The 22,421-nt window shown below is 47.5% G+C and overlaps 1 protein-coding gene across 2 annotated transcripts; it reads right to left on the minus strand.

Moving 5' to 3' along the window:
• Nucleotides 1–3,591: 3,591 nt before the first annotated feature.
• Nucleotides 3,592–12,025, minus strand: IRX3 (iroquois homeobox 3). 2 transcript variants are annotated; one of them, XM_072980586.2, is made up of 4 exons: nt 10,159–12,025; nt 6,935–8,261; nt 5,254–5,320; nt 3,592–3,939 (listed from the first exon to the last, which is right to left on the minus strand). In XM_072980586.2, the coding sequence occupies exons 1-4, from the start codon at nt 10,381–10,383 to the stop codon at nt 3,885–3,887; spliced, it is 1,674 nt and encodes a 557-aa protein (XP_072836687.2). In that variant the 5' UTR covers nt 10,384–12,025; the 3' UTR covers nt 3,592–3,884. The 2 variants fall into 2 exon arrangements, with proteins under 2 accessions (XP_072836687.2, XP_072836688.2); XM_072980587.2 differs by lacking the exon at nt 5,254–5,320.
• Nucleotides 12,026–22,421: the final 10,396 nt, after the last annotated feature.

Below are 22,421 nucleotides of genomic sequence, written 5' to 3' on the forward strand. Positions count from 1 at the left end.
ATAAGATGGGGATGAGTCCAGGTACTGTAGAAGGGCTCACCTGAAAATTTTAGGGGATGTCTCTCCCCCCTGCCATACATACAGATACTGTGCCTGTCTTTCCATCATTCAAACGTCACTGTTTTGCACAGTCCTTGGGCACCCCAGCAAAACATTTTTGCTTTCAGAGACAGTTCAGTCTTGATTTGATCTAGGACCCACAGGTTGAACTAAAGCTAGAAGGGAGTAAAAATTATGGGAGAAGTACAGCAAAAATCCCACTGGCTTAAAAACACACACACCCAACAAGCCCCCCTTCCCTTTGTTTTCTAAAGCCACTGTTCCTTCCAGATTAAACTCTCTCTCTTTTTCTTTAGTCTTTTCAAATGGGTTGGTAGAACTGAAATCCCTTTAAGCAGTTTGAACCCTTGCAAAGTTAGCCAGTTTTCAACACTGCCAGGTAAATTAAGCTGGTTCCGGGAGGGTTGGAATACCTTGGCTTCTGATTCATATGCAAAACTTTGCAGATTTCCCTCCAATTCATAGTCCCCCTGAGGGAGAGGGAGGGAGAAGTTTACCTTGAACTGACATACTGGTCAATTTACCTCCCTCCTGTTTACCAGCATGAATCCCAGTCACCTTTGCAGGCTGGAGTCCTATCCATCCTTGCTGGAGAGCAAGCCCATAAACACACTGCAGGGCTTACTTCTAAGGAGACCTTTGAATTTCCTTTTCACAGGGCAACCAACCCCAGTCTCTGGCATACACAGAGGGCATCTACACTGCGCAGTTAACCAATCCTGCTTAACAGACGATGTCCCTCGGAAACGGTCCTCACCCCAAATAAACCTCCTTCTCCCCAACTTCTGAACCTTGGGATTTTAACTCATTTCCTCTCACCCGGGCAGGGGGACCTGCTTCCCAAAAGATTTGATTGCCTGCCTTTCATCACCAAGGGTGCAGCTTGAGCTTCTCTCTGTACTCACAAGTCAACATGATGAGTTCACTGACACCCATTTCGATGCCATTGCGTGTACCACTTAAGTATTCTAACAACAGACACAGGACAGATGCTGCCTAACATCTAACACTGGTGTCTTATTCCCTATTTAGCATTAAGATTTACAAAGCCTTTTAGATACTTCCTACACACTTATGTCTGGATGCTTCTATGAAAGACAGTAAAATCGGACCACAAAACCTGCAGCCCTCCAGATCTGGATGGACTACAAATCCAATCATGCTTTGCCAGTAGAGTCAACAGGGAGAAGAGTGATGGATGTTGCAGGTCAATCACGCCGGGAGAGCAATCAAAAGCTCCCTGTGCTGAAAGAACCCAGCATTTGGTATCCGTCTTTCTGGGCATCATTTGTGGATACTCGTATAGCTTACAAGGGTGTTGTTTAGAGATACGACAAATAGTTTAAAACTTTCTCATTCTCAGTGGGGGTTTTTGAGTATCACCCTACTGAGTGTTCCTCCTCTAACAGGGAGATTTCCCAGCTTCTCCATCTTATTTTCTCCTTCCCTCCCCTCTATCTCAACTGTCGCTCAGCCCAAGAAATGGCCACGTTCTGCCCGACTGAATGCCCTTTCTTCTGAACCCTGCGCAGGAAGGATGCCACACTGCGCAGGACTGGCAACCGTCCTGCACAGTGTACGGTTTCTTCCAGGAAAAAAAAAAGGATTACACAATGTCTGAGAAATCCGGTGAAATTTCTCAGAGGGGAGAGAGATTATTCACTTCCCCCTTGGAGAGCAAGAAGCAGGTGTCATAAATCTCCTTCCAAATAGCAAAGAAAAACTAGGACCTTTCGCAAAACGAAACTGCTTTTCCTTGGTTTTCCCGCTGTATCATTTGAGACAATTTCCCCCCTTCTTCGAACCCTGGAAGACCTTCTGTCATCCAGGCTGAAAAACAGCTCGGGAAGTGGCCTCCTAAGCACTTTTTCCTACCAGCTCATCCTCAGGAGGAGGAAGAAGTGGAATCAATAGCTAACAGCACTAAGTAATAAGGTCCTTGGGGGTGTCACAGATCATATCTGAAGCCAAGGTAAGGTGCCGTCTTAAGCTCCACCAAGTTGCCCTTCCGTGGCTAAAACCACCCCCTCACCCCTACCTCTTATTCCAGCATTATCATTCCCTTCTCTGCTTGTTTGTTCGGCCCATGGACAGGAAAACAGAAACTCTACCAAAGGATTTTCCATAACCGAGACCAACAATACACGTTGAAGAACAGTCTAGGGATCAAGAGTAGAGAGATCCCCTTTGTATGGGCTGGATTTAAAAAAGAAGATTTTCAAAGCCATCAAGAGACCAGGAGAGGAAACGAAACCGTCCTCTTTCCTGAGAGTAAGGGATCCCCCCCTCCCCCGTCGCAGCGGGGTTTACTGGCGAGTAAACCAGGCGCTGGTCTGGAGCGCCCGCTCGGGTCTCAAGGACGGCCAAGGCGCGCAGGCGGTTCCCTCCTGCAGAGGGCGCCCGAGTTCCACACACAACGCCCTCGCTCGCTTGCAGAGTTTCTGTTTTAAAGAATAAATAAATAAAATATAAACGGTTGGACCAGGGATATAAAATAATCACAGGAGAGGGAGATTCGGATCCCTCTCTCCCTTCCGCCAAAGCGCAACCTTCCGTTTGCTGCTGGCTGCGCTCAGGACAAGCCTTTCTTTTTAATCCAGATTTTTTTTAAAAAAAGAGAAAAAGAAAACAGTGCAATAAGCGGAGTTTGTGTCGTTCGTTCTTTCTTTCCCTTTCCTTTCTCTTTCAACCTCGTGCTCCTTGAGCCCCCGAAAAGGACAGCGCGCCTGGTTTTCTCAACCCGCCTGTCTGCGGCTGGAGTCCCGATCAGCCCAGCCGCTGCCTCCTATCCAACACCGCATTCGTAAATTATTATTATTATTGATACTCTTATTATAAAGAAGCACACTTCCGAAAGGCGCACCGTTGCAGATTAGCTGCCCCCTCCCCCGGCACAAGGGGAAAAAAAATAACAGAAAAAAACCAACAAGAGTCATGCCTTAAGACGCAAGGAAATATTTCCAGCCCACCCGTTTGGGGTTGAAAGAAAACTTCTATGAACGTCCTAGAACTGAAAACATGATTTGGGCTCAGTTTTTTTTTTAAAAAAACATTAGGTGCACTTACAAAATAATAATAATAATAATAATAATAATAATAATAATAATAATAATAATAATAATAATAATAATAATAATAATAATAATAATAAAGCCACTTGTAAATATGAACCGGAATCACAATGAGAAAAAAAAATCAAGATTTTTGTCTAATGCATTCAGAAGAGTGCATTTCACAAAATCTTGAATTTTTTTTTCTCATCGATTATGATTCTTCAGTCTTTAACACTCACTCTGACACCTCTCTCTCTCACAAACACTTTTTTTATGTGGTTCACAATTGCATTATCTGCTCAGAAGTACAGGAGACCAAGTTCTAGCAATATAAAGTAGTCAGAATACCAAATCAATAAATAATAATAATAATAATAATAATAATAATAATAATAATAATAATAATAATAATAATAATAATAATAATAATAATAATAATAATAATAATAATAATAATAAATTCCACTAGATGTCAACATTTTAGTCAAAGTGGCATCAGTTTATTAGCCAAAAATATATACTTTCTTGTACAATTTGGTTCACACATATTTACATTTTTTTTTACTATATATACAAAAAGAGAAGAGATGCCTATTTCTCACTGGACTTCCAAAAAAACCTCACAAATTCAGCTAATCCAGATAATAGTACAGAAGCAGTTTTTTTCCTTTGCTTTTTTTCCATTTAATGCGGGGACATGCGTACAAGCTGTAACTATACAGAGAATTTTATTGTACAACCATCAGAATAATAATTAGAAAAAAAAATTAACTATGATGATGATAGCGCAGATAGAACCATAGCTGCATCAAGTTGGTTCTGAGGCCTAGAGGAAAAAGGACAGAGAGAGAGAGAGAGAAATATATATATATATCTATTCATTTTGAATCATGACATCTGATGTGAGATTGCATTGAAGCCAATGTGTTTTTTTAAAATTAAATTGGAACAAAAGTGAGGATTCCAATTTCCCCCCCCTAGAGTTTGACTGAAACTTATATTACATGTATTCCATGCATTCTTTTTCATGCATTCTATTACATGCATGGAAGCTTTCCTGCATTTTTGGAACCCATTTGGTCTGTTCTTGCTGATAGTCTTATAAAACCTGATTGCGCAGTATGTTTGCCAAGCCTGCAAAATATCAGAATACTGGAAGTTTTAGTTTTCCCCTCCCCACCACACTGCAACAGATTAATAAAGCAATCTTTGCCGTTTCAACATGCACCTCAGTATCTCTTGAATGGCCTCCTTTAGTTTACATTTTTATATGTGTAGGCCAGCGCACAACACAGTTTTCGGCAGCACCAAGCCGCTGTGCAATTGCTCTGCCTTGCGCGGGTGTGCGTACATGTGTATGTGGAAACACACACATAGATCATATATATATATATAAAATAGCAAAGCAATATTTCTGTTCCAGGTGCATTAAGAAGTATATACCGCAATCCAGTCCAAAAATAAAAATACACATTTACATGCATATGTATTGCACAAATACCCACACAAATACACATTTGGTTTCTAGGCAGTATAAACTTTCTATATCCATGTGTACAATGGGAATATGTGCACATTTTATTGCACGCACCTATGTGCAACAGGTAGACATACTGGCTGATGTTTGCATTGCTCTGCCCACTATTATTTCTTTCATTTACACTTTCTCTCTAACCCAGTCCTTAAATATGGCCTGTTTTGAACTGCGTGGATAAAATGGGTCAGGATGAGGGAGTAAATGGAGAATTTTCGAGAAAGTCTGCGGCATGGGTAAAGTCTTCTGCCTCTCACAATGAGCGCTCACTTTTCTCAAGTCCAAGAAAAGGGGATGGGGGAGATAAGAAGTTTGATCTTGCCCCAATAATCATTTTCAACATCATGCTGTGAGCAACAACAATTAAAAAGCCCTCCCCCCACAACTCTGCCCTGCATCGCTCATCCCCATTTCTAAAGATCTGTGCAGCTCTGATGGAAATCCCAATAACTTCCATGGCGCTTACTCCCAAGTAAGTGCACGCCTCGGCTTGTAGTTTATAAATTCTGACACAGTTTTGCCTTTTATAAAAAAAGGTTCCCACCCTCCCTTTTCCACCCCAGATCTGTCTTTCCATGTACCCCCTGAGATAGCACAATTTCTTACCGCCTCTGAACTGGCTGGAAAGCTGTCTTAATTAACTTTTTTTCTACTTCCAAGGCACTAGACCGATCTAAACAAAAAGCAAACAAAAGGAAAAAAAATCCTTGTTTTAAAACCGAAAAAGAACACCTTAGCTTTGTTGCTTCTTCTTTTTTTTTAACCCTCTTATTTAAGACACTCTGCATGAACTTAGAAGAGCACCTTTTTAAAAACTGTTAAGAAAGCTCAGTGCCCGGGGAATATAAAGTAGAAAAAAGAAATTCTGGTGTCAGTGGGAGCTGCTTAACCCCTTGAGTTACAACCCTAGGCACTTTTACCCAGGAGTAAGACCCACTGCATTCAAGGTTTAAGCATGTAAAAGATTACACTGCTTTTTATAGGGTTATACACACAGCAGTTGGATCATCAACAAACAAATTTTAGTGGTTAAAACAAATCGTGGCCCACGCTTTCATCTTAGACTTGAGACTTCTTTTCAGACAAACAGAATTAAAAACCTCTCTGTGTGTGGTGCCCACAAGGCGATTAAATGCACTTTCTTAAAAATTAGAAAAGTGAAATGACGCCCCCACCCAAAGAGGAGATTAATTCTGAACCCGGCAACTGGCGTTTCCTATTAGCTGGGGAGGATCGCACTGCATTTTCGTCCAAACCCAAGCAGTAAAGGAGATCTCCCTGCCCTTTTCTTGCCTTTTCGGGGTCTCACAGGAAAAAAAAACTTGTGCTGTACTTCTCTTTTCTTAAAGAAACGCCGGCAAATCATCTCGGAACAAGAAGGCGACTTAGGGAAAGACGCTCGACCGTTTAGAAAGTGGAGCTGATCGGCGGCGAGACAGGGGACTCAATCTGAACGGTTCCCCCCCCCCCCTTGTAATATCAATGAACTCTTCAGCCAAACCAAGCTGAGAAAGGAAAGCAGGGAGCAGAATGGCCAGCAGGAAGACGATTCAGAAGTGCACTTTCCTTACAACCTCGAGGTGGCCGCCCTCACTTTCTCCTTTTTAGGTCAAATGCACCCATTGTTTCCAGAATTATTCAGGTGCCTTGATCGCTTCTCATCTGAAACTCCAGTTTCTTCCCCTAAAATATATCAGCCTGCTCTGCAATTTCCTCAGAATTAAACCCCATGGAATTTACAGCCCGGCCTCTGAGACCCATGTCCAGAGAAGATCTCCCCTGGTAGCCTGAAGGCCTACGGAACTCCAGCAGACATGATCTGGCAAGCAAACCAGAACCCTCCGTTTCGGAGGGGCCACTTCATCAAAAGCTCTGTTGTTCCCTATTCACCTATCTGGATCTGCTCCGAAAGAAGCCTGAGGGACTGAAAGGGAGGAAGAAAACCTCGGGGGAGACCTCCGTGTCTCACAAGTTGTATTTGGCAGGAAAGTTTCGGTGGACGGTAGCCCCGTCTTCAGCTGCAAAGCTGGCTACAAACCAGGAAAAGTTTCTTCTGCCAAATGAAACGTCGTGGTCTTTAAGGCAACACAAGACTCTGCAGAAGTCCTCACAGGGCTACCCCTTGGGGGAGAGGGAGGGGGTGACCTGCTTAGTGCTGGCGAAGGGAACAAGGGTGACTCAAATGGCGGCAGGCCCTTCGCGCCTCCCCGGATCTCCTTCTTTGCCCCCTCTTCGGCCTCCTCCTCCTCCACCCAGCCCGCCACCCAGCCCCGGATCAAGTGGTTACCTGTTCCGCCGGCTGCCTCCGCGCTCTGCGCTTGGTCCGCGGGCCTGGAGAAAGCCGCCAGGGCAGCGGCGGCTGCTGCAGCCGCGGCGGCGGCGGCGGCAGCGGCGGCTCCGTTAGGGACGGCGCCGGGGCTGCCCCCCGCGAGTCCCAAGAGGTGGGGCGTGTTCAGTAGGGTCAACGGGTGGGGATGACGGTGCTGGTGGTGGTGGTGGTGATGATGGTGGTGGGCCGAGAAGGGGCGCCCGCCGGCCCATGCGGCGGCGAACTTGCCCAGCGGGCAGGCGGAGACCAGTCTGGGGGCCGAGGCGGCGGCCGGGGGTCCTCCGACCAGCTGGAGGCTCGAGGGGGCGGTGGGGCTGGGGGCGGCCGGCGGCGAAGCCCCCTCGGGGGGAGACGATCTCCGCGAAGGGTGGTCCGGGCTGGTGGCCGTCTCGGCTAAGGACCAGATCTTGGGCTTGGGAGGCGGCGGCGGAGGGGGCGGCGCGGGGGGCGGCGGCGGAGCCGGGCTGGCAGCCGTCGAGGGGGACGCGGGAGGAGAAAGGCGGCCCGGCGGCTGAGTCGGCGGCGGCGGGGGCGGCTCTGCCGAAGCCGCGGCCCGACGGCGGGCGTCCTGCACCGCCTTGAGCAGGTAGCGCTCGCGGGCGCCGTCGGGGAAGTCCGCGAAGCAAGCGCCGTCGGAAGCGTCCGAGTCGCTGGTCTTGGCGTCCGAGGGCAGGAGCGCCGCGTCTTCCTCCCGGTCCTCGTCCTCCAAGCCTTCCTCCTCGTCGTCCTCCTCCTCCTCGTCGTCCTCCTCCTCGTCCCCCCCGTCCAGGAGGAGCTGGCCTCCTCCCCCTCCCCCTCCCTCTCCCCCTCCTTGGAGGCCCGGGCCGGGCGGTGCCAAGGGGCCCTCCAGGTGCTCCGTCTCCACGTTCTCCAGGTCGATCTCCTCCTCGTCGGCCTCGCCGCGCTTGTCGCCCTCGCCGCCCTCCTCCTCGTCGTGCTCGCTGCCGTAGGGGTTGCCCTCCTCGTCGGTGCGGCTCCGCGGGGCCCAGGTCATCTTGTTCTCCTTCTTGAGCCTCCGCCGGGCGTTGGCGAACCAGGTGGAGACCTGGGTGAGGGTCATCTTGGTGATGATGGCCAGCATGATCTTCTCCCCTTTGGTCGGGTAGGGGTTCTTGCGGTGCTCGTTCAGCCAGGCCTTGAGGGTGCTGGTGCTCTCGCGGGTGGCGTTCTTGGGCCGCGAGGGGTCCCCGAACTGGTACTGCCCATAAGGGTAGAAAGCCGGGTGGGGGTGCGAGAAGGCCGGGTGCTGGACGCCGGGGCTGTCCTTCAGCTCATACTGGGCGCCCTGGACGGCGGCGGAGCGAGGAGGGAGAGGGGGAAAGAAAAAAAGGAGACGGTGAGATCGGAGTTAGGCGGAAAGGAAACCAAACCATCAGGAAGGGAATCAGTATCTTCAAGGGAACTCCGTAACCTTGCTGTACAGCCCTGACGAAGATTGCAGTGACACTCCGAAGCTTGCTCTTGACACACAGCTCTATCGACTCCCCGAATGACAAGATCGGTCTCTAAATTCTATCCCACCCACCCCACGCCACTGCTGGGAAGGTAATAAGATTGAAAAGGCCGTATCTATTATTTCCACCGAACCCGAATATCTGCATGAGCCTTCCCAGCATATTATTATTATTATTATTATTATTATTATTATTATTATTATTATTATTATTATTATTATTATTATTATTATTATTATTATTATTATTAAAGTTGAAAAGGCCTCCTTCGACTTTTAAAATTCAGCTTTTTCAGTTCCAGAATTCAGGGAACTTTTAAAAACTTTCGGGAGAGGGGGGGTCTTCAATTTTAGAAAGAGTCTAAATGCAAATAAAGAGGTCTTTTAGGTAGAAGAGAAGTGGGCCTGTATATATTCAAGGCTATATATGTATATATATATATATAGTGGAGAGAGAGAGAAGTTGTGGAGGAATCGACTTTTACGTGTAGGTGAATTAAGATCGCATTCTCACAGCGTTTGGTTTCCTTTATAGTTGAAGGGGGAAAGATCAGTAAAAGAGATTCCCCGGTTTTTCAAGTTCATCTTTTGCAACTTAAAAAGCACACTCCCCCCCCTCCAAATTCTGAAGTGAGCAGAATCCTTGCTCTGATTTCCACCTCCCCCTGTAGATGTCCTTTTTCCTCTCCCTCCTGCGTGCGTAACGGAGGTGCTGTTGATAAACATTTTTTAAAACGGCCTTATGCTTCCGCGACTCACCGGGAAAGGAGCTGTCAATCAAACCCTGGCGGGGGCGGAATCCAGCACCGAGGCCCGCTCCCTCTGTGTGTGTGTGTGTGTGTGTGTGTCTCCGTGGAAGTAAAATAGTGCCGGGATTTGGGGTGTTTGCGTGCGTGAATCGGGGGGGGGGGGGACACCTTTCCCCGTTTTTGATCTGAATACAATCCGCACGCGAATCTAAGAAAGGCCCCTTTTTCCATCGGCCTTTCAAACTCCTGAAGAATATTCCAACACACCCAGCCGGAAAACTTTTTACAGCTCTGTTAAAAAAACAGATTTTTCGCTCCCACCTGCACGTTACATTATCTGCACTGCCAGCTTTGTATTATACTGAATTTTTTGGGTGCCTAAGCCAAGAAATACCAGACAACGCTTTCTAAAGTTAATTCATATTTATGAGTAGTGGGAATCTCTCTCTCTCTCCCCCCCCCCCCACAAAGCTGGGTGCCGGCTCTCCCCCCCCCAATGCGTACGAAAGGAAAAGACCGTCAAATGCGCGTCCCAATCCGGCTTCCCACAAAAACGGGCTCGTAAGAAGCGCAAAGCGCCCCAGAATCAGAAAATAAACACGACAGGTTTTCCTTTAAGGATCCGGCCCGTCTCTCTTGGAAAAAAAGTTGGCCCGGAGTTTTTAAAAATCCTTCTCCTCGCCCCCAAGCAATCCAAGCCCCGGAATCGCGGGTCGGGACTTCCTTGTAAACCCCCGATCAAAAGACAGGCAGTGGGAACAGAGCGATCCGGGCTGGTCAATTTCACGTGGAAAGCTCGTCAATTTCACCCGCCTCGCTTTTCGCCCTGCGAGGCTGGAGAAAGTCTGCCGGTTCGCCGGCCGCGGAGGGAAGCGAAAGGGGAGGTAAAGCCCGACCCAAAGGGAGAAGGAGAAAACGGGAGTTGGAAGCGGGGGAATAAAAGAAGGGGATCGGTGGGTTGGTTTTTTTCGCCCCCTTACCAGCTGCGGGAAGATGGGGAGCTCGGCGGCGTAGGGCAGGAAAGCCCCGTATCCTTGGGCAGCCGCGGCGGCGGCGTAAGGCGCTCCGTACATGGAGGAGAGGACGTTGGAGAGGGCCCCCGACGGACTCAGCTCGGCCCCTTGCCGGGAGCCGCTGTTCCCCAGGCGATCGGAGGACTGGTAGATCGGCCGGATGTACTGGTATCCCAGCTGGGAAAATGCCATCGCGGGCTGGCGGCGGCGTGAAGTTCGCGCGGAGGGGGGGGGAAGGAAGGAGGGAGGGAGGGAGGAGGAAGAAAGGGGGTGGGAGGGGGTGGGGGAGGGAAGGGAGGGAGGGGGAAGGGGAGAGGAGGAGGAAAGAGAGAGAAAGCGAGAGACCCCCAAAGGGGGAGGGAGGGATTCGATCCTTCGTCCTTGGCGCGCCTCGCCCGCACTTTTTAGTATCTCTCGGAAACTCTGCCAGACATTGGTGGTGGCTGGTGGTTAGGGGGGTGAGGGAGGGAGGGAGAGGGGGGAGGGAGGGAAGGAGGGGGGGAGGCCAGGCCAGGCCGGAGGCTGCCTCCTTCTCTTCTTCCTCTTCCTCCTCCTCCTCCTCCTCCTCCTTCTCCCCTTCCTCCTCCTCCTCCTCCTCCTCTTCTTCTTCCTTCTCCGGCAGCTGCCTCTTGAAGGCTCGGGCGCTTCTCTCTGCCTTCCCTTCTCCTATTGATCTGCCCGCAGCTCGCTCAGGTCAGGTCCGAACAGATTGCGGGCGGTTATTGGGGCGCTCGCTTTGGATTGACAGCCGGAGGCTCCCTCGCAAGCCCCGCCTCTTTCTTTCAAGTCTCTCTCTCTCTCTCCCTGGATTTCTCACTCCGGCCCTTTTTCCCTCTCTCCCCTCCTCTTTCTCTCCTCCCCTCCTGCCTTTCCCTGCACTGACGTCGCTGTCTTTTTATTTGCCGGCTGGTTTTTTTTTCTCTCTCTCTCTCCAAGCGGGTGGGGAAGCCTCTTCGCCAATCGCTTGGGCCGTTTTGCTGAGATTTAACCCTGCCCCGGAGTTGGTGGCATTAAAAAAAAACCATAGAAAGAAAGAAAGACTTCTCGCCAGTACGGTCATAAATAATGCGGGCGTCGTCGTCGTTATACGTATTATTCTTTCTCCTTTCATTGGCAATTAAATTAAAATATGCTCCTGGAGCGGGCAGGAATTATAAGACCCTTGCTCTGCATTGGATTTTATTCTGGGTGGGAGGAAGAAAGCCGCTTTCCCGGGGGGGGGGGGAATGCGTCCTGAACGATTTTGGACGAAACCGACGTCAGTGATAAACGTTATTAAGCTTAAGAAGGCCACCAGACTCTTTTATTATTCCGAATTCTGGCCTGAAATTAATAACAACAGCAACGTTTTCGGTTAAAAAAAACACTTGTATCTGTGATAACAGTCAATGCTTTTATAACTTTGACTGCCTGTGCCTAGGGTTTTTGGAATAACAATAAAGGACATGTTTTGGATTAGAGAAAACTTGTATCTGTTATATCCCACCAGTCAAAGGATGTGGTTTGAACTTTATTATAACCAACTAGTTTGTTGGCCAAAGAGTCGGAGCTGGTTGCTTGCGGATTCTTTTTGCTTTCTTGAGATCATCTGGACACGCCACCTCCCCCGGATAAAATCCGGTTTATCCGTCCCTACAGTGGTTGGCGTTCCTTCCTACGGACTTTAAAAGCGAGAAATAAACTCTGATTCTCTTCTTGAACCCCCACCCGGCCCCTCCAGTTTTGAGTGTGAATGGCTCTCTTTGCTTCGAATTTGGAGGCTCTTTCCCTAACACAACAGAGATTCGGATACGTTCGAGATCCACAGAGTCTGGTGGATTTCCTCCCCTTCCCCCACGTAATCAGGAACTTCAAAGATCTATAGGTCCGATCTTGGACATCAAAGGCGGGATAAGAAGGCGAATTAAAATATTCACAAAAGCCAACCCCGAGCAGCCCCGTGGGCCGTTGGAAAATAAATGGTTTGGGGCGGTGGGGGGGGAGAAAGAAGACAAGAGAGGGGGATGTTACTGGGGTACTGACCATGGACTCACAATGGCCGGGATTTGAATGAAACTCATTAAGGGTTTTTTTGTCTCGGTGCGAAATCTCTAATTAGGAAATTTACGGCACGTTTGGCCCTTGCCTGCCTGCTCTCGCGGTGCACGGAAATCAGAGGTGAGGCGCCGCTCTCTTACCTGGACAGAAATATCGGAATGATAAACAGGTCTGACTCCGAAAAAAAAATCAACGTGCGCTTTCAAGGCACTGGATTCCCGATCTGGAGGTCGGTTTTGCCTTTTAAAAATAAAGAAGTTACTGTATTCCTCTCTGTCTCTTTCCTTTATTTATTTATTTTACCGCCTGGCATTTTATCCACTCTTGAGATACAATTATTCGCGTTTTTTTGTGTGTGATGTCCCAGAGACGGGAGCGTAACTTTTCTCCCGGAACTCGCGCATCCCCGGCCCGAATAATTTTGGGAACTTACCTCCTGGGGGCTGAGCTTTGGGTGATTTATTTATTTATTTATTTATTTATTTATTTATTTATTTATTTATTTATTTATTTATTTATTTATTTATTTATGCGCGCTTTATCCTTCACACCCTTTTAGACTTCGTGTAGGGCCGATCGGCGGGTGCTCCCGGTCCTATCCAGCCTTCTGGAAAGCTGGATTTATATTCCCACGCCTTTCGGAGAGGCAGAAGGACCAGGGAGCGGAGCGGAGAGCGGCGAAATTCCTTTCCCCTGAAGACAGAGATTTAAATCGATCTGTTCAGGAGCGATTCCTGGATTTCTCTCCTCGCTCCGGGGAGACTTCGTGCGGAAGGGAGTGCCGGACGAAAAATTCAGGGGGGGGGGCGCAGAATACGAGCTTTTCTCCCTTGGAAATCTTCTGTCACCCCCTCCTCAAGTTTTCAGCCTCAAAAGTTCGCCTCTCCCTGTCTCCAAAGCTGCAGGATTTATGGCCTTCCCCGACACCCCAACTCATGTCTGGAGCGCTTGGGGATGATCGTGACCCCCCCCCTCTTTTTCTCCACCTCAAAATCCCAGTCTGTATACCTTTCTACAGACACACATATATATATGTATACACATGCACACCTATATATAGAGACACACGCAGAGAGACACACACACATATGTATATGATTTCTCGAATTGTTTACTCTGACGTGCGTTTATCTGGGCAAGAGGTGGAGGAGGGAGTGACATATAGATTAAACCGTTCGAGAAATCGACCTTGATCGCTTCCCCTCATCACCCAATCTCCTCTTGTAATAAATACGGATTATGTCAAACAGCAAGACCCAGAATTAAAATTCTCTGAATCAATATAGAGGGATTGGGAAGAAACATCTCTAAGCGTATTACTCTGGTCCTGATCGCTTCGTCTATCTGCTAATCTTCTGCCTCTTCCTCCTCCTCCTCTTCTTCCTCCTCGGTCTTCCCTCTTCCCGGTTGGTCCAGATCCCATCTAACTACTCCCATCCTCACCTCCGGCTTCGGGAGGGAGCGATTCCTTCTGGACTCTCCTGCCGCAAATGAGACTTTGCGGTAAGGGAGCGATTCCTTCTGGACCCGTCCGCAAACAGCTGGATTGTGCATTTGCATCCCTCACCAAGATGCTTCTCATGGCGGTTTTCACTTGTAATTGGTGTCCTGGGGCAAAACAACAACAACAACAACAACAAACAAATCATATCAACAACAACAAACAAATCACATGAAAAGCAATCCTCCAAGGACGGGAGGGCAGGAAAGATTTGACTGTTCTGACTGCCCAGCCTAGGTTGCGATTAGGTCCCATGGGCGCCCAGATGAATTTAGGGCTTTCTTGTCGGAGGCTTTCCCTGGTTGTCTGAGTGACTCGTTCTCAAATTTTCAGCGGGCCTTGCTGGAAGTTGTCTTCTCTAAACGTGTCAGAACGCACGTGTGAAGCGGGGGAGGGGGAAAGAGAGACGGGCTGGTGATGCCATGCCTCTCTAGATCCCAAGGTCCTCAGACAGCATGGCCGTGAAATTTTAGGCAAGCCTCTTCTGGGGGGGGGGCTAAGGCTGAGAAAGGCTGGTCCCGAGGCAGGAGGGGAACATGGGACTCCGTCCTGTCACTTTTCAAGAGAAGCAAAAGAGAGGAAGAGAAACGGTGGCCAAAGGGGGTGAATTCAGGCAGGGAGCAGCTTGTTTTAGTGTGCGAAAATCGCTTCGGATTTATGGCGACCCTCACTCTTAATGCCCTCCCCAAAAGGTCTGATGATTAACAGCCCTGCAAACCTGCAAAACCTACGCCGTGGTTTCCTTGACTGGGTCCATCTATCTCATGTTCGGCTTTCCTCTTCCCCGGCTTTTCTTGTGGGTCTCGCTTTCCCGTCCTCTCTCCGAAGACCCTTAGCTTACAAGGCCCATCAGCCCGGCTCAGCGCAGGTAGGAGCGAGGAATGCTGGGCTTTGTCGCCCACTAGCATCCGGAAAGCCACCTTTCACGACCCATGTGGCCTTTATGGGTCCAGCTCCCTTTTGCTCGAAGTTTGGCGAACAGGGGAAGAAGGGAGAGAAGGCAAGGCCGCCTTGTCGCTCCCAGAAGACAGTTACGCGCCCGGCAGTGCGGGTGGGGATTTATACGCCCAAGAGAACGTGGCCGTCTTCAGGGTCTCACAAGGTTCTCCGTCGCCTTTGCTGCAAGACTCTGCCAAGGTGATCGCCTCTTCCGAAAGAGGGGAGGAAAGGTCCGATGCTATCTGATGAAGATTTCACTCCCCGCCCCCCTGCCCCGTCTACCCGTCCCCGCCTCCCACATTTCTCGCTTCTTGTTCCGTCTGAATAGCTCAGTGGTTTAGTTGGAGGTTGGGAGTTCGAGTCTCCGCAGTGCCTCCTGGACAGGGGCTGGATTGGATGACCCACAGGGTCCCTGCCAGCTCTGCAGTTCTAAGAGGATGATTAATGATCCAACTCCTGGCAGCGAAGTCAAAGAAGGGACGAGTTTGGGTGGAATCCTGAGGGGTAGGAGCGGCGGGGTCCCACAGTGGTGGAGGGGAAGAGGCCTGAAGGGAATAAATGGGCAATCCAGCGGTGCAAGTCACCTACCCTTCTGTGCATGTGCTGTTGTCCTCCTTGGGATGGGGAGGACCAGAGAAGATTGATGGGGGCTGGCAGGGACTGGGCCTGTGTGTGTGTGTTTGTTTGTGTGTGAGAGAGGGGGTGTGAAGCAGAAAAGATGTGTGAGGGAAAGGTTGGAACCCCTCTAAGCCCAGTGATTCCCAGACTTGGGCCCCCAGATGTTCTTGGACTACAACTCCCAGAAATCCTGGGCAGCACAGCAAGTGGTGAAGGCTTCAGGGAGTTGTAGTCCAAGAATATATGGGGGGGCCAAGGTTGGAAACCACTGCTCTAGCACCTCGAGATGCAAGACCCCCCCATGGAAGGTGTGAAAAAAAGGGTGGAAGACAATAAGAGCTGTGGTTGGTTGGTTGGTTGGTTGGTTGGTAGGTAGGTAGGTAGGTAGGTAGGTAGGTAGGTAGGTAGGTAGGTAGGTAGGTAGGTAGGTAGGTAGGTTGGTTGGTTGGTTGGTTGGTTGGTTGGTTGGTTGGTTGGTTGGTTGGTTGGTTGGTTGGTTGGTTTGGTTGGTTTGGTTGGTTGGTTGGTTTGGTTGGTTGGTTGGTTTGGTTGGTTGGTTGGTTGGTTGGTTGGTTGGTTGGTTGGTTGGTTGGTTGGTTGGTTGGTTGGTTGGTTGGTTGGTTGGTTGGTTGGTTGGTTGGTTGGCTAGCTTTCTCCCAACAAGGCAGTTCAAGGTGGCTCACGGTATTAAAAAGAACAGACTTTAAACCACAACAGGTTATACACTAAAATGTAACACTGATTAAAACACATTGCCTGTACGTTGGGTGGAGGGTGGGACTTTTCTTGATGAGAAAAGCTGATGTCCAGAAGAAATGGAGGAGGGGAATGGGCTACAGATACAGCTCTGTGTTTGCCCAGACATGGTGCACAGCTCTTACACTATTTAACAATGTTCAACAATGCTTTCCTAACCATGAAGAACTTGGTGACCCACAGAAGCCTATAAGGTTTTATTTGTGTGAACTGCGGGCCACTTTTCCAGATGGCATCAAAGAAGCGGATTTCGAAGCTTAATGTCAAATAACACTTGTTGAAGTATCTCAAAGCTCTTTGTGGCTTTTGCGACTAGTTCTCTAATCATCTGATCAATATCAGAACCGGACCAATGCTTTCTCTTGCAGTCTAAGAGGGTGTTCACACCTCACCTGGGCACCAACCACCTCTGGATCTTCTCCTTTATCTGTCATCCTCACATCTCTCACCCTTCTGAGCCTTCTCAGGGTTTGAGACAACCCTTCCCAGAATCCTTGACCGTGGGCTATGGGTGCTGGAATGGATGGGACACGTAGTCCAAAATATCTCAAAGAGACCACGTAAGAAAAGGCAGATCTTATACAATTCATCCATATTGTGCCCCTTACAGTTCATTAAGGATGAAAGCCAGCATTTCTTCCTTAGGGCTAAAATTTCTAGTTCTGATGATCCAGGAATATATACCTTGCACAGAAAGTTGACGAGTTTGCCCCGTTGATTCACAGCTGTCTGATGAGCTCAGCCAGAACCTGTAACCATTGATGGGGAAGACTGCACGGTGTGTGCCTGTATGTTTGCGCATGTGATCAGATGCTCTTTTCTGGGCATCTACATTCTCTTTCTTTGTCAATATTAGCTTGTTGATCTTGGCTTGAGCAGAGTTCCTTGGGTTTTATTAGGTCTCTTAAATCCGATTATTCTCTCTGTGCTTTTTCCCCCTCCTCCTCGGGGCCCCCCATCGCAGTATTTACCCTTCTGTGTCCCCAATGATCTCTAATGCTTGCACTACATTCAACATGATGGTGTGTGTGTGTCTCTCTCTGTGTGTGTGCACAGGAAGGTCTCTTTCACATATCTTTTTTCTCATCCCCCATTGCTCTTCAGGGCCAGATCTAGCCAAACAGGGCAGGCCCTTGTTAATTGATCAATGTAAACAGCATTGTTTGGGGTGGGTGGAAGTGGAGAGGCTTAGGGCTACTCGTGGTTCCATTAAGGCTTCATCTGGAGAAGCTCGAATAATCAGCTCCTTTTCTAAGATGATTTCGAGGGTGATCCTGGAGACCAAGGACCAGAGGAAGAGAGGAGAGGTTTACAAAGCATCAAACTTGCTCTCTTCTCCCTTTCTCTCCCTCCCTCCTCTCCTCTCTATCATTGAGGCGGGATGCTTGCTTGTTTGCCTGTATCTATTGTCTGGTTTATCTCTGTGTGTTCCTCCCTTAGGGAGCCCATCATCCAGCTCATCTTGCAACCTGTCTACCACGGGTCCCACAATGGACCTCTCAGCCCAAGGGGAGGAGGGAACTTCCTGTGTGATCGTTATGATATGCACAGTTGTTTTTTCTTTTCCTCTAATAGGATTCTGGCCTAAGACCTAAATCCGATTTGGGTAGAACTGAGTAGAATGGATGGGTGGAGTACACTGACGAACAGTGAGTCTGCATATGGAAAATCTCCTTGATTCAATGGATCTAGTTTTATTGGTACCAAAGATGGGCACGAACCACGATGGGTGGTTCGGTAGTTCGGTGTGTTTGGTTTACTGGTCCAGCAGTTGATCCGTGGTTCGGTGTCCTGCCTCCTCCAGTGGGCAACTCCTCGGAGGCAGGCATCCTGGCTTCCTTGCCCAGCCTCCTCTTGGCACGGCCTCTGAATGGGCACCTACCAGAGAGGGGAAGGGCACCGCATTGCAGATCAGCTGTTGGGCTGGCAAACGAACTGCGCAAAACCGCAGATTCTTGCCTGTCTTTCATTGGGACTAACCATTGGATTGAGGCTTATAAGGGTGCGATCAAATGAGGGAGGGGGGAGATCTAGCCAATTAGGGCTGGCCCTTGTTAATTGGTCCAGTGTGATCTGTTTCCTGGTGATCACATGACAGACGGAGAAATGCCCACCCCGAACCTGGACCTTTTTTGGTCCAGCTGCAGGGCATCTTACATTTAGTGGTGTGCACTGGAGCAATTCCCCTGGAAGACAGAGGGAGATTTTTTTGAGCATCATGACCTTTCTCGAACACGTGGCTTCCTTCATCAGGAAAACCATTCTGGAAAAGCACGTATCAAATGAAACGTGTTAATCTTTGAAGTGGCACAATTGTCTCTGATGCTTCCTACTGCAGTGAAAGTGGGTCTCACCCCTGTGCCGTTGTTTAAAAATAATGAAAAGAGAGACTTCTGAATTCTTTTGTATTTGGGAAGGGGGGCTTCTTTCCTTCCTTCCTTCCTCTTCCCCTCTCTGCAAACTTTTTTCCCCTAAAGGAAAGCTTTTATTGACACCTCTCCTGAGTTTCAAAGAAAGAAAGGCAAGGGATAGGAAGTGAAGGAAGACCACCTTCTAACCTTTAGACATTGTTATCCTAAGATTACAATCGCCGTTGCGGGGAGGGCAACCCTCTGGTGAAGCAACCCGGAGAAAGGGCCTCTTCCTATGCTTTAACCCCTGGAAGGCCAAAAAGGAAAAGGAAAAGTTCTCTAGGCCAGCTCCCCGATATGCCAAGAGGACCCCTGCACTCCTCATCCGCCTCTCTGGCCATTGCCTGTGCTGAGTTCATGGGAAAGTTGGTCCAGCACATCTGTAGGGCAAGCGAGAAGGCCTCCTCTGGTGCCGCTCCTGGTCGCTGGGACTCCCTTCCACAGGCTGGCCCCATAGCTCAAGGGTTTAGGTCTCTGTCTCTGCCGAGCACAGGGTTGGAGGTTCGATCCCCCAAGGTGCATCCTTGACAGGAGCTTGAGTGGATGATCTATAGCAGTGGTCCCCAACCTTGGGCCTCCAGGTGTTCTTGGACTTCAACTCCCAGAAATCCTGGCCAACAGAGGTGGTGGTGAAGGCTTCTGGGAGGTGTAGTCCAAGAACATCTGGAGGCCCAAGGTTGGGGACCACTGATCTATAGGGTCCCTTCCAGCTCTGCATTTCTGAGATGATGATGATGATGATGATCTTTGCTGTCCTGCTGCAAGCCGACAGGCAGGCTGTCTCAGTGTGTTTGTTTATTAATTTTTTAATGGATCGTTGTGCCGTGTTGCTTGCTTTGAATGTGTTCTGGTGATGCTTTTGTTTACCGTTTTTAGTGTGGCATTTATCCAATGCTTGCTTGCTTGCTTATTTATTTATTTATTTATTTATTTATTTATTTATTTATTTATTTATTTATTTATTTATTTATTTATTTATTTATTTATTTATTTATTTATTTATTTATTTATTTATTTATTTATTTTTATTTTATTTTATTTTATTTTATTTTATTTTATTTTATTTTATTTTATTTATTTATTTATTTATTTATTTAATATGCTGCCCATCTAGAATGTGTCTGCGGCAATCCGCTCCGAAGCCCCTATCCCCCCCAGGCCTTCACGAGGTTCTCGCTCTTCATCCTTCTTCGCTGCCACCAGGTATTACTGCTTTAATACCACTTAATCAAGGAGACATGTGTGCTTTCGAAACCTAAGTCATTTATTTGATCAGGGAAGTTAACATCTGATTAATATTCAATTGGTTGCTAATCACTTGTATTTGTATCAGTTCTACTTTGACTTTAAATCTCTGATAACTCTCTGTTCCATTCAGTGTTCTTACAGGCCTCTAACTCACTCTAAGTTCACTTTTAAGTTTCACACTGTCTCTCACTCACAGAATCTCTCTCCATGCTCCATACACCAGCCTTTATATCCAGCCCCCTTCCCCCTTGGCTCCGCCTTCCATCCTCTCATTGGCTCCTACTCCACTGCTCAGCTGTGACGGACAGGTGAGGGCAGGGCTGTTCACTACAGTGTCTACTTACCGTTTTTGGCTTCAAATGTCATCTGTTCGTGATGAAAACCACCCTGAGTCCTTTTAAAGGAGAAAGGCAGGGTAAAAATGTTTTCAATAAATGAATGTACATTGACCTTTCTATGTCGACTTCTTGGAGGGCATCCAGTCAAAGCTCATGCCTGGAAGAGAGATATCTCAAGGTACTACATACTGATGTTTACTGGTTTACAATGCCTACACATATCAAAATAAATATACAGGCAGGCAAGCAGGCAGGCAGGCAGGCAGGCAGGCAGGCAGGCAGGCAGGCAGGCAGGCAGGCAGGCAGGCAGGCAGGCAGGCAGGCAGGCAGGCAGGCAGGCAGGCAGGCAGGCAGGCAGGCAGGCAGGCAGGCAGATAGATAGATAGATAGATAGATAGATAGATAGATAGATAGATAGATAGATAGATAGATAGATAGATAGATAGATAGATAGATAGATAGATAGATAGATAGATAGATAGATAGATAGATAGATAGATAGATAGATAGATAGATAGATAGATAGATAGATAGATAGATAGATATCCTGAGATGTGAATTGTCCATATATCCACCCTGAGTGCATGGGTTTAGTCACTTATCAATATCCAAAGTCAGGAAAAGGAGCTGCTTCATATTGTTTCCTTAAATGGCTTAGAAAGCACTTAAGGCTCCTAAAGCTGTCGCTCGCCAGCGTTTTCCGATTAACTAATTTCACTTCCATCCTATTAAAACAGAGGCTTTATCACCTTGCATTGAACTCCCTGCCTCCAAAAAGGGTACCTTTTGCCTTTATATTTAATGACCAGGAGAAGCTCGCTCTCCTTCCAGGAGGCTCTGATGTCATCTGGATCCAGCCTCTGCTCCCCTTCTGTCTAAAGCCCGCTCATGAAAATAGAACAGTAAATGGTTTTGCAAGATGATACTACTACTACTACTACTACACCAGCACCAGCACCAGCACCAGCACCAGTACTTTTTAAAATAATAATAATAATAATAATAATAATAATAATAATAATAATAATAATAATAATAATAATAATAATAATAATAATAATAATAATAATAATAATAATAATAATAATAATAATAATAATAATAATAATTATTATTATTATTATTATTATTATTATTATTATTATTATTACTGGGAAAATTACCTTTTTGGATGACAATTTTTAAAATTAACTTTATAAAGATATTCGATAGGTTTTCTCCAACATGAATGGAATTAATTTCATGTTCACATAATGTAACAGTACTCTTATGTAATATACTCTTATAGAATAAATAGTATTTGTTTCATATCTGCCCTGGCCAAATTCAGTAGGTATAAAAAAACGCAATTCAAAGACGAGGAAACTTGCTTTCTTTTCCTCCAAAGCTGGGACAGCATCATGTTCCAAAGAAATATGGGAGAGAGAAACCGATCGCTCCTCTTTCCAGCCAACTGAAAATCTGGTGCCTGACGATGCCAGTTCTGATGTCAATCAGCGGCTGTTTGTGGATCCAGGCTGTTGAGAGGGTTTGTGGCCAGATCCTCTTTTTCTGTCTCCATATCCAGATTTGCACTTCGTTCTGTAGATGCTGCCCCTTTATATCAGTAACAAACAAGCATTGATTTTATGGTAAAGTCACTTTGGGAGGGGAATGAGTAACTCCGGGCTGTGCTATCACTGTATTACATGGAAATGGCCCAGGTAACAAGATGAACATTGATTCAGCATTATGTTTGATCAATAATGAAATAAGTAACTTCAGGGCCAAATTAAAATGCAAGCTGGCTTAACGCTGCCAGCTTCTGGGCTAAGTGACAAGGCTAATTCAGCAGGGAAAGGACAATATTTGCATTAGAGGCTGCATCTGTTGTCTAGCAGCAAAGGAGGTTGAAGGAGTGTGTGTGTATGCTGGAGAGGGACATGAATGCATATCAAGGCTACACAAAATAGCTTCAAAGCATCGAAGCCTGCATGCAGGGCGAGATGCACCAAATGCAATCAGTGTATAAACAGACACAGGGTACCAGCACCCTTCATTCATTTAATGACCTTATACCCATCTCACTGCATATATTCACTGCAGATGGTGACAGCAGCCACGAAATTAAAAGACGCCTGCTTCTTGGGAGGAAAGCAATGATAAACCTTGACAACATTTTAAAAAGCAGAGACATCACCTTGCCGACAAAAAAGTCAGCAAAGCCAAAGATATGGTCTTTCTAGTAGCGATGTATGGAAGTGAGAGCTGGGCAATAAAGAAGTCTGACCACCGAAGAATGGATGCTTTTGAATTGTGGTGCTGGAGGAGGCTCTTGAGAGTCTCCTGGACTGCAAGGAGAACAAACCTATCCATTTTGAAGGAAATCAACACTGAGTGCTC

The sequence above is a fragment of the Pogona vitticeps genome, chromosome 10, assembly GCF_051106095.1.
Source record: "Pogona vitticeps strain Pit_001003342236 chromosome 10, PviZW2.1, whole genome shotgun sequence".
Classification (NCBI taxonomy): Eukaryota; Metazoa; Chordata; class Lepidosauria; order Squamata; family Agamidae; genus Pogona; species Pogona vitticeps.